This window comes from Chanos chanos, chromosome 8 (assembly GCF_902362185.1).
Source record: "Chanos chanos chromosome 8, fChaCha1.1, whole genome shotgun sequence".
Taxonomy (NCBI): Eukaryota; Metazoa; Chordata; class Actinopteri; order Gonorynchiformes; family Chanidae; genus Chanos; species Chanos chanos.
In genome coordinates this window covers 31323417-31336201 of record NC_044502.1, presented here as the reverse complement: position 1 = coordinate 31336201, position 12785 = coordinate 31323417, and the positions used below count along the sequence as shown (strand labels likewise).

Sequence of the window (12785 nt, the reverse complement as noted above, 5' to 3'; positions counted from 1 at the left end):
AAGATCAGATGAATTCACCACTTTCCCTGGTCAATGTGCTAAGTATATAATAAGATTAATGACAGGCCACTATCATTCAGTTTGTTTGACTGAGATCTTGATTTTGTCTGTGATAGCAACAAATGGTGCTGAGTATAAAAGTCATTATACTAATTCAAGAATTGCTGTCATGATCCATTAAGAGTGCATCTACCACTAAATCATTATATATATGACTGGACTATAGGGACTATATGACTATAGTGACTGACTGCACAGTGTTGTAGTTCTAGTATTTACTATATAATCATAGTTAGTAGTTATTGCTGGACACGCTCAGCTGCCCATTATTTTAGCTACCATGGCTAGAAGGTCATATCTCAGTGTCACTTCCTTGGGCTCTTTGTTGAGGAGCTGCAGTGAGGAAGACTCCTCAGCTTGATATTATTTACACAGAAAAAGTGCAGCTGAGGTGACATTGGCATGGAAGTCTAAAGGGAAACATCTCATTAGCCATGGTCAACTGTGGGTGAACCTCCCCGACTATGGTGCCTGGGCATTGGTTCAGAATTCATGCCAAAACAGACACAGATCTCTGAATGAGTTGGCCGTAAATACTAGCCTGGTGCGGTGAATAAGCTTTATTTTAATGATAATATACATTAGTTAATAACAGTCCATAGAGAAAGGTTACAATATACTAAGGTATCATTCTGTGTCACACTTAAAAATGTGTGTTTGCAAGTAGTACTGCAAAATCACAGGTAGCGTGATAAAGGGCTGTAGAACTATCATCGGAAGGAAAATTATTCTTCTCTCTGGTTCCAGTAAATGGATGAGTGAATGTAGTGCCATGTACTTATTTCCTCTAATGAAATCATGGGGGCTCAGTAATGGTAAAGGGGCCACTTGCCTGGTGTAGTCTAGGTGTGTTGTAAATGCCAATACATACAAAGTCATTCTGTGTGGTCACCTTCATCCCATGGTGAAGAATTTCTGTCCCAATACCAGTGGCCTATTTCAGGATGACAACGCTGTTCTGGCAACCTGTAATGTCCCAGCATCTTGTTAATATACTCAAGCTGTGTCCTATGTCAGCTGCAGCTGCCTTCTAAGGGTACATTTAAAGGCAGCATGTTAAGTTTAAGACATATCCCATTACAAAAATACCACAAAATGCCACCTTCTAAGGCAGCATTTTACGATTAATGCAGCTTTTTTTTTTTTTTTTGCATGAATCCTCAGTTCTTTATAAGCTAAAAAGTTTCCAAGTAAGAAAGATGATGGCTAAAGTTAATGATAATGGGTGTAATTTGGTTATGAACAACTAATTTCACTAAGTTACAAATCTGATTGTCATTGAGTTAGTAAGGTTTCTGTAACCTACTTAGCTTGCTAATGTTAGCTAACTAACTGATGTATCTCAATAGCTGTTTACTGTGTGAAAGCTGACTACAAACAATGTTAGCTGACTGTTAACTTTGAACAATATTCAACTGGTAATTGCTGATCAGCTGAAGCTTGTGTTTCTAAACATCGGTCTTGTGCTTCATAGCCATGTACTATGCAATAGTATTTAGCCAAGGTGTCCAAACTGCACTGCCTTTTGAGACATAGCCCAGTTTTTATGATGTCTCACAAGGCTGCTAACTATGAAGGACAAAGGCAATGGGCCACTGACCCTGAAATAGGATGTACCTTTTCCATTGGCATTTCCCTCATTTTGACAGTTTGCTGAATATTATACTAGAGTGTATTTCCTTCAATATAAACCCATTTAATTAATTTATAAATGTATTAGCATGGGTAACTTTTCATAAAATTTCTCATTAAGTGAAAAAAGTATGCACCATTTTGTTCGATTTATTATTCAGACCATGAGTCATTTATATATATATATATATATATATATATATATATACACACACACACACACACACACACACACACACATATAACATATATATGAAACACTCAGAAATGAGAGATGGTGTATTTGCTAACGAGGTAAACTACTTGCCCCATATTGTGGGACATTTGAAACACTTCATATGTACCAAAAGAATATAACGGTCATATAGTATGCAAATAAAGGGTCCATTCCAATAATAAGGTGGAGCTGATGAATATTTGTTTATTTATCTAATTTCCTCTGTTAGTTTTGAAGCTCTTGTGCAATATGTATAACCAAAAGACAGTTTTGATTAACATATTATTGTGTGATAGTGTCTGCCTGTCAGTTTGGTGTGAGGAAAGTTTTCATTAACACAGGATATAATTCACCACAGGGGTCAGCGAGATATATGGTATTTAGCTGTAAAGTGATTTCATTTTTAATATTACACATTTTTCATGAATGTGTACTGCATGAAGGATAAATTAAGGCTTGTATTATGTATATTTAAAATAGACGATGTGCCTGGGTTTAAAATGTTCTCCAGGATATTTTATGCTTCTAACGTTCTGCCTTCAAATCATGAATTTGTAAAGATATGTAACATCTTGATAAAACACACACACACACACACACACACACACACACACACACACACACACACACACATCTAATTAAACTAAAAACAGTAGATTTAAATGTAACATCACTGCACCAGCTCTGGTCTAGTGATGTGGTTAGAAGTTCTACCTCAAGCCCTCATCACTGCGAAGAGCTGCCTTCATTGTGAGGTGTGAGATGGGAGAATGAAAGCACTAATGCTCAGGCCAGAGATAAAAGGACCCAAAGCAAAGTGCTGACCGCAGCCCAGTCTGTGAATCAGGGAGGCCCATTCTCCCCTAACCTGTATAAATAGCCCCACACGCGCCTGCTCAGGAGACTGCGTGGTGGAAATCCCTCAACGCACACAGCTCATTCTTTTGGGTAAGTCTGTTGTGTTCCCTGCCTGATTTTCTTGATTTTGGATATATAGCACTTTTTCATTAATTAAAAACAAACAAACAAACAAAAAAAATCATTAACTGCACTGGATTCTCCCTTTAGCAGTCAAGTCAATGTAATTCAAACATAACATCTTTTTCAAATTCTATTGCAATTGCTTATAAAAGCAAATAACTTAATAAGTATTATTACAGTTATTGCTGAATAGTATTGCTGTTTGCGCCATGCACTGAGGATTCGATGACATAAAACAGAGAAGTGGAGAACAAAATGAATATTAACGGTGTGGGTGAGCAAATGAGAATAGGGTCATGGGGTTACAATGTGTAACTACATTTTAGAAGCAGTTCATGAAAAAACAGCAATTCCATCTATACTGGCTTTACATCTATTAAACCAGATGTTTAATTAAATAAAATGTTGGTATATTAACATTTTATACAATAGTATTGATTAAAATAACCAAATAAAAAAAGTTTAAAGAGATTAACCAGACCATATCATACCAATGTTGTGAGGCACAAAATCTGAGGTTACGGAAAATTACAGAGGATCTCATCAGCTGTATATTAACACAGTCTATCTATCATATGTGTTTCAAATATAAATACATGAATGAGTCTGTTTTGGTCAGTGCAAACATGTGTGAAGGTGTTGTCAGTTATAGTCAGATATACCAATATGAAAAGGGTGTTTGTGTGTGTGTGTGTTTGTGTTAGTAGCCATGACACATCAGTCTCTCTCGTCTACAGGTCAGTCAGCGCTTAGATATCGGAAATTATGGCTCTGACAAACCCTGTAGACTCCATGCCCATGGGACCATGGAAGGTAAACCTATTTCATCTTTGGCACCCAGTGTATTGCTCTAACAAGGACTGACCACACAGCACCCAAAGTATATCTGTCTCCTCCCTTGGCTGGAAAACCAAAAACAGACATTAATGTAATTATATGTTTTTCCAGATTACCGTTTATGACCAGGAGTACTTCCAGGGCAGACGCATGGAGTTCACTGCCTGTTGCCAGAATATCAATGACTTTTGCATGGAAACTGTTCGTTCCCTAAAGGTGGAGTGTGGAGCGTAAGTTATTACTAAAATATCATGCTACACCCACTACCACTACCATTATTGTAGCTAAACAAGCAAGTAGCAAACAAATAAACAAGTCCCCCAACTCTATACATTTTAGGTTGCTTGATACTCTGAGTTGCCTGTTAATGCTAGTCAAGGGCTGGATTATTAGTTGATCTAAAATGTACAGTGCTGTACTCCTCCAAGAGCAGTAATGGGAGACACTGGATGAGACCACCTCGTGTCCACATTTACATTGTATTTAGTGGAGTCACCAGTGATTACTGAGAGCTATTTGAGATCTTACACTCGTTCTGTCTCGGGAAATTAATATCTCTGAGGTTGGCTGGTTTCAGCAAATGTCACACATAAATAGACACAATTTGGTAACAAAAATGATGAATAAAATATTTGAGTGGTTGTAGAACTTCAGGAACTTATAAATAAGCTGCTTGCACTGTTGTCCTTTGATTTTCCTGCACTAGAATACATGGGATTTTTGGCAATTGTGTGTATATATGGATATATGAGAGCAAATGATTCTCCTTGAGACACTGAGTTACTGAAGAAATTTGATCTGTACATGTAACTTAACAAAAAACAGATATTTATTTATGGACATTCATTTATAGGAACTGTAGAAACAGCTATACCAAATTCCTGTCTTCAGTATTTCCCCTCTTATGTTACCACTTACTTTTCATTCTTCGTATGTTTTCCCTCCTCTATTGCTTTCTGAATCACTTTATTTCTCTTTTTTCCTGGTTGGTCTTTAGCTGGGTGGGATATGAGCACTCTAGTTTCTGTGGACAGCAGTTTGTTCTGGAAAAAGGAGACTACCCTCGTTGGGAGGCATGGAGCGGCAGTAACGCTTATCGCATCGAGAGACTGATGTCCTTCAGACCCGTCTACTCTGCTGTGAGTTATATCCTTCTAGAACACTCCACACAGCAATCAAAGGCAGAGCCCATATGAGCTTCTGTCAAAAAGGCAGAGCTCATATGGTCTCCTGTCAAAAACTATTCATCAGTTAAAAAGTGGTCAGTTACTTTGTGTTTCATTCAAACATTTCATATAGTTACAATTCAGTTCTTTCTCAAACCAGACCATACACTGAGAGCTACTATGGCTAAACACATGGTACTGTCAAGCCTTATTCAACTCATCAGTTGATTTTAAGGCCCTTCATTAATTAAGTGTGGAACACCTGGACACTAAAGACTCAGAACATAAAGTCATGCATAACATCAATCATTCAAATTTCTCCACAATGAAAATAACTTTATTAGACCAAAAGTTTCAGTCCTATTTCTTATATTTCAGCATGATTTCAGGGTTTTAGGATAACGCTTACATTTGGTATTGATGAACATTTCTGTGTCTAGATAAAACAAACTCTTAGATTCAAAACATTAGTAACATTTAATTAATTCAGTTTGTACATATCAAAAAAAAGAAAAAACCTGTCCGTAAATTCAGAACAAGCAGAACAATTCTCATTGTGTCATTATTTTCCTGCGATGTTTAATTATTCATGAGCTTACATATACTGAACAGCTATTGGCTGTAAAAAGCACTGTTAAAAGGGCTGGGCTCACCGATCCTGTGTTTTCTGCCTGTGTAGTGCCACAAGGACTCCCGTATGATGGTGTACGAGAGGGAACTCTTCATGGGCCGACAGTGGGAGCTGTGTGATGACTACCCCTCCCTGCAGGCCATGGGCTGGTTCTGCAATGAGGTTGGCTCCATGCAGGTCCAGAGTGGAGCGTAAGTCATCAGTCCAAAACCTCACCTACAGTGTGTCTGTTAACTTCTGAATGTTTGAATTTGTTGTATAGTTTTTACTCGTCCACTTTAATCAGTCTTTATTGTGGGCAATTAGAAGAGGCCATTTAATAATACTGGGGCCTCGTCAGTAGTTTTGTGCTCCTTTTTAAGATATAATTTGATTGGCTATCATTACATCAATTATATGTGATGCCACGCCTAATTGGCTCTCTCTGGTTTTCATCTCCACCAGCTGGGTGTGCTACCAGTACCCCGGATACCGTGGTCACCAGTACATCATGGAGTGCGACTGTCACGGAGGAGAGTACAAGCATTATAGGGAGTTTGGTTCCCATGCTCAGACCTTCCAGATCCAGTCCATCCGTAGGATTCAGCACTGAGCGGAACAACTCCTGCCCTTCCTCCCTCCCTTCTCTTCCTCTTCCTCTTAACCCTTTTCATCTTCCTTTCCCTTTCTCCTTCTGCTCCCAGCCCTGCGGGAACAGTTTTAATCACGCAGACTGCGGGCTGACCATCAGGTGCTACACTGCTGTAACATGTTCACAGCACTTTTTACCCATCACTCAAGGAAAGAAAGACAAACTAAAGACAGAGGGCGCGACAAAGAGAGAGAAACAAAAAAATCTTGTAAGAATCGGTCACGTAATTAACTGCAGTGCGGTGAGAGGCCTTGGACATTGCTTGTCTTTAGTCGCCACTATCATCGGGATCATAGCAATTGCAGAGTTGTTATGGTCACCATCTGTACAAGTTTGTTGAATAAAGAAAGTGAGCAAAAAAAAAAAGAGACAGAAAAAACAGCATAACCGCTTTGAACTTCATGTGTGGTGTCTTTTCTAATCACTGGCCCGTGAATATAGGACCAAGAGGTATTCTCTACAATCTGTTTTACTTCAGTAAAAACAAGGTTTTGCACACACATCTATCTATCCTTTGTCAGGTTGGATGCTAAACCACAAGCCAGTAGATGAATACAGGAGTTTACTTTCATGACTCACATAAAGCACAATAATGGGGCTACTCATAGCAATATTAGAATTAGGTATGTGTTGCTACCAGTTCATTCCAAATTCCAAAACAGAGGTGACATTAGCTCTATTCTTGATACCATGTGACTTTAACAATTAAACTAATTAACATATCATTTAGAGAAAGGTATAGAAAAGAATTAAATTTGTTAATCATGAGGACCTATTAACCCATTTAGATCCAGAGTTTTTCTCTGCTTCACTCTTATGTTTGTTTTCTCAGTGCTTTATTTGCTCCATATTAATTAATGGAGCTTTTGAGGTGCATATCATTTTTCTCAGAAGTTGTAGTGCTAACATTTTTAACATCCACATGGGGAGAAACTTGGATGTAATAAATGGGTAATCAGTGATTTTCGTTATTTTTAGGATAGACTGAACACTGATTTTGAGAATATGTGAATCTGCAGTGTTGTGTGCTGGTACACATACTGCAGTGTAGTGTCCTGACACATAATAACAGTTTGGTGTTACGCGTTTTCTATTCCAATATGGATAGGTAACCTCAGGCAGCAATATCTCAGGACTCACTAAGGTTTTTTTTTCTTGAAACTCAAAAACAAAGCAAACAAAAAACTCTTGAGTAAGCAAAACAAACCAATTACTGGAGTCTGATAACACCATGAAGTTATGTCGTATAGACAACAAATTGCCAGGCAGATATAACAGAGAAGGTTGACTAGCACAAGCAAACAGAATTTCAAAACTAATACACTGATATCTGTTAAACAGGTGATCAAGAATTGATTTTATCATTTCCAAAGAACCTCTGAATAGCTCAGTAATTTTTCCATTTGACTTTTCCGTCAAAATTAGTTCTGTTGTTCATGTCCTTTAATTTGTTGATATAACTCTCACACTACACTGTCATGTTATACACACACACACACACACACACACACACATATATATATATATATATATGTGTGTGTGTGTGTGTGTGTGTGTATTATTGTATCACAGTTAAATATGATTTCACACACACACACACACACACACACACACACACACATACACCATTGTCATTTTGGATAATTATGGGTGAAATTATCATAAAAGTAAAAAGACAGATTTTGGTTGCATGCATTCTGATACACTCTAATGTATTTGACTGCATCCAATGGCAAAGAGGCAAGAAAAAGAACTGGTTGCCCTTTTTTGCAGTCTGAGATCAGCCAATGCAAAGTTGATGGCTAATACATGACAAAGAAACAAAAGTCTAAAAAGGAATGTACGGATGAGTAGAGTGGAATAGAACAGAATAGAATAGAATAGAATAGAACAGAACAGAATAGAATAGAATAAAGGGCAAGATGGGTAGCCATAAAAAAACAAGTACATGATCTGCATTTCCTAATGCTTCCTGTTGCTAAAATTGCCCCTAGGTGTGAATGTGTGCGTGAATGTGTTTGTCTGTGTGTCTGCCCTGCGATGGACTAGGGACCTGTACAGGGTGTTTCCCTGCCTTTTGCCCAATGAGCGCTGAGATAGGCTCCAGCACCCCCCGCAACCCTAATTAGGATAAGTGGCTTGGAAAATGAAAGAATGAATGAATGAATAATTGTGTTTCTGGTTATACCACTGTTTGAAGACTTCCATTCCAGAATGTTTGTATTACTTTTTTGTAATTTCATATGATCAACATCAACAAGTATCATAGGTAAATAATTGAAAAGTAAGACAGAGACGTCACAGGACGAGAGATTCAGGATGATCAGAGGCCACTTTGTTATGGTGACACTGTCAAATGCCACAAGTGAAATACATCCCATTATGCTTGTTGAAACAAGTAGCTGTGTCTAACGGTTGGCTGTAGTGTGTCTTAAAACCATAACTTTGTGTTTATGAAATTTTCTAAATAACAGCGTAAGTCTATATCTACAGAACTATTCCACTACACTAAGCAATGAAGCTACAAATGACTGAAGGCAAAAGGCAGTAACATCTCGTACCAAATCTTGCACCACTTTTGGAGTGCAGGATTAAAATGAACGCTAAGGATGGGGGTCATATATTCTGTTTCAGCAGGACTATCTGCTATTAGTTCAAGCTATTTGCTACATCCTGTTTCTCTGGTTGCAAAACTGTAGGGAGAGTAAAAACAAACCTAAAAAAAACTTAACAATAAGTTGCAGGGTCAGAAGTTGAAGTTGGCTTGAGAAATATAAGCTCATAGCTCCCAATATATTCTTTCAAGCATTCATTACAGTGATAGTAATAGATTCATTCAATGGTTGCTCCACAGATAGGTAGTAGGGATGGATGAATGAAAGGAATTATAGAAAACAGGCAATCGTGGGACAGATTAAGTGAGGGTGTATAGTAGATGAAAAAGTGTACTATTATGAATGGAGGGGGAAAAGGGATGGAATATCACTCATAAAAGTGAGAGCAACCAACTCCGGTATGGCCCACAGTTTTCAGGGGGTGTTCCAAGTATGCTGTTTAGTGACTAACCTGGATAAGTCAACTCAGAGTAAGTAGTAAACCTCCTAATAGAAGAGCCCCATGGCTTTGTTTTGCTAGGACAATGAAACCATAGGGCTCTTCTATTAGGAGGTTTTCTACTTACTCTGAGTTAACTTATCCATGTTAGTCACTAAACCACGCACTTGGAATACCCCCAGCTCTGTGTCCACTGTAACCACCAAAGATGCCTAAGTGATAGGACTTTAGTTAGCAGGTGATCACAGTGGACAATGTTCTTCGAAATCTGCAGATGGCAGTATCACCTAAAACACCTCCTTTTTTTGCTCCCTGTTCCTGTGATCTCATTAGATGCCCAGTGCTGTAAGGATTTATTTTGCTGGAAATGGTGGTCTCCCTGGTCCTGTTGGCTAATGACAGGGAGACACTTGTAACATCAAGATGAGCCTCTTAGAGAGGGAGAGAGGGAGAGAGAGAGAGATAGAAAGAGAGAGAGAGAGAGCTATGATCTCTCCTCAATCTTCCAGAACCCTAGAGGATTTGATGAAGAGCTGGGATACCACGTGATATTTTGCTGCTTCCTTAGAGTGCGTGTTTGCAGAATTGTAGTCTTGGTAGTGTCAGTGTACCTTTAATATTTACCACTGTCTGTTAACTAATTTACATGGGTTGATGCAAAGAATTTGCAAACTCATCGGAACTCGGAGAGACCAGGTCAAACCAACATTGGGGATAACACTGAGATTTGAACCTGAAACATCAGCCTTGGGAAAGTTTATTTTAATTTGCATAACTGAGCTCAGATGAAATACACACAGGGCCTCCACTTTGGAATAACTTTACTGTTGTTTGACACACAACAGAGAAAGGATGTGTGACTATTGGTCTGTGTATTTAATTGTTTTGCCATGCTTTACTTCATTTAGCGTTTCTGTGTAGAACTGAAGTTTTTATTTTTTCCTTTGTCACTCTATAGCTACATTCAAGTCAATACCAGTTGACAAACAAATTCAAATGAAGAGGACGGCCATGAGGATGTCTAGTTACAATTTGCTCATGATCCCTGTCGCACTAAGTTAACCAGCCTATTGAAATGTGGCCTGTGGACTGTATTATGACTCATAAAGACTATTGTGGTGAGCATAGCTTTTTACGGCAGTCGTCTTTAGGATCTGGTTGTGCCTTTGTGTGTTGTGCTAATATCAACCAAAAGAGGGCACTAACCTACATGCATAAGACTGGCAAAGAGCTGCTATTCAAAATGCATCAGACTGAAATGATGTGATTAAACTTTGTGATTGCCTTGTTTTGTTTTGTGTTTTTTTTTCTTTTTTTAAATCCCATCACTTACCTCCTCTACCTCTCTAGGGTAATTTCTTGCCACATAGGTGTCCTGTAGTAATACGATAATTAATGGTGAAACACATGAAGTTTGTGAGCAGTGTGTGAGAATGAATGAATAGACAAAGGAAAGAAGGGAGTGGCAGAGAGGAATGTCAGTACTGTACTTCCTGCTACATGCAGAGTTTTCTTTGACATGCTTAATAAAAATAAGAAAACACATCCAACAAAATGAAACTATGCAAAGACACACCAGAAGGTAACAGGTTCTGATTCCATGTGACTGTATGTAAAATTCTGTTCCGTAGCGACGCGTTAGGGGCTGACTTATATCAGTCATCTTTATATTTTTTTTATATTATTTAGTATGGATAATCTATTTGGTTTCCAGTCCTTACTGACATCCCAGTTAATGAAATCCTCATGAATGTTCCATAATAATCACCTCCACCTCTTATTATAAATATAACAGTCCAGTAATAAATACAATAAATTATTTCTTTAATAAGTAAATGATCTATTTCCCTTAACTCTATCTGGAATGTGGGTTGATAAATTCTTGCATGAGGTGAATGTCAATGTTATTCTTCTCCTTTCCTGTTTTAGATTTAGCCAGGCCGTTTCTGTTTAGCTGCTCAGTGGCTATTTAAAAAAAAAAATCAGAGGAAATATAAAATATGAAGTCTTAGGACAATACTGGTGATGTAGAGCCTCAGTCATGCTGTTCTGTCGTGATAAATCATAAAGAGCAGGGATGGGCTGCACCAGGGTAGTTCTCTTATGGCTGTAATTCAGGAAGTCCCAATAGTGTTCATTTCCAGTAAGTGTGTGTGTGAAGGGGGAGGGGGATTCATCTGTTCATTATTCCATGTATGCTGTAAGGTGGGTTTTTTTCATTTTTTTTTTCAGGTTTTTTTTTTTTTTTTAACTTCAGCAGTGTGATGTTTAATAGTTTGAAATAAGGTACAGTTTTCATTAACCGAGATATGTAAAGCTGTGTTATGATTATTGGGGCACAAAAAGGTTCTGTGCTGTATTTAACGACTCACATGTCAGAGGCTTAAGGTTATATGTTATTTAAAGAACACATAAATATGCTGCTAAAGCTATCAAAGCATATTTCACTCACCAGTGAATGATTTCACAGGTTTATCAAGGGTAACTGCCTCACACCCACAACGCTACCATGCTTTGTTTTCTCTTCAGATGGCCGGTTCACACTCGCCTGTCTCACGGTAAAAAACAAACAAACCAACAAACAAAAAACAACAATAAAGAACAAGACCGAAGCATACAGCTCAGCAAATAGTGCAACAACCAAACTGTATAACTCAAACCCTCAAACCAGACAGTTTAAAAAAGAAACAAAAAAACTTAATGCAAATGTTTCTAATTCAATTTGAGAAGGTTATATGGTAAGTTTGTAAGTGCAAAACTGCTGTGATGCTTTATTTAATCCCTGTCCAGATCTATAATTGAACATCCAGAACGTATTGCTTTTTTTTTGGTGATCTTTACTCTTAGGGTGAAATCCCCGTCTCACAAGAGGAATACACTCTGAGAGTGCGAATGAGTACAGCGGAGTGAACGCAGTCAGTTATTTTCCCATGAGCCTTCTAGGGCTTTCTTCCTGCGAGGAATGAGCCTGCCAGGCAGAGTGCTATTGATTTCAGAACTTGGTCTGAAACAACAGGATGTCTGCTATACTTAAACACTCTGGACTTCAGAAGAATTTTAGATATTTTCTTCCTCCTTTTTCATGTTCTCTACCATGTCGAATTCATACGCCTTGGTGTGTGTGGGAGGTCTCACTATTTAAGGCATGACATAACATGAATCTATAAAATAAAATTCAGGAGACATATTTGCTAATCACAATTGCTTGAAGAGCTGTAACTATCTTGTTAAAATAGTTACAGCTTATACCTTAACTAACTTATCTGGAAGTGTGTTTGGATGTGTTTGATGTGTTGTGTTTGTACATTGGGGAATCCAAACATACATAATGTTTATTTCTGGTGAATGGATGTCATGTTGTCTCAAAGTCTGTACACATGCTATGAGTTGCTTCTCAATGTGTCACAACTGAACCACAAATCACAAAAAATGACAAGCAGCATCTCTTATTGACTTTCTATTCGCAGAATGAGCGATAGAAAGTGAATGACTGAAAACTGTGATGTCAGCCTCCAGTGGCATTGGAAACACATTTGTCCATGTCTATGCTTGGCATGTCATTGATATCTCATAAGC

General features: G+C 38.1%; 1 protein-coding gene across 1 annotated transcript; it reads left to right on the top strand.

Moving 5' to 3' along the window:
- The first annotated feature begins 3652 nt into the window (after positions 1-3652).
- Positions 3653-6116, top strand: cryba1b (crystallin, beta A1b). The gene is made up of 5 exons (XM_030782014.1): positions 3653-3703; positions 3839-3957; positions 4725-4866; positions 5573-5715; positions 5969-6116. Exons 1-5 carry the CDS (start codon positions 3656-3658, stop codon positions 6114-6116), a joined length of 600 nt encoding a protein of 199 aa, XP_030637874.1. The 5' UTR covers positions 3653-3655.
- The last annotated feature ends 6669 nt before the right edge of the window (positions 6117-12785 follow it).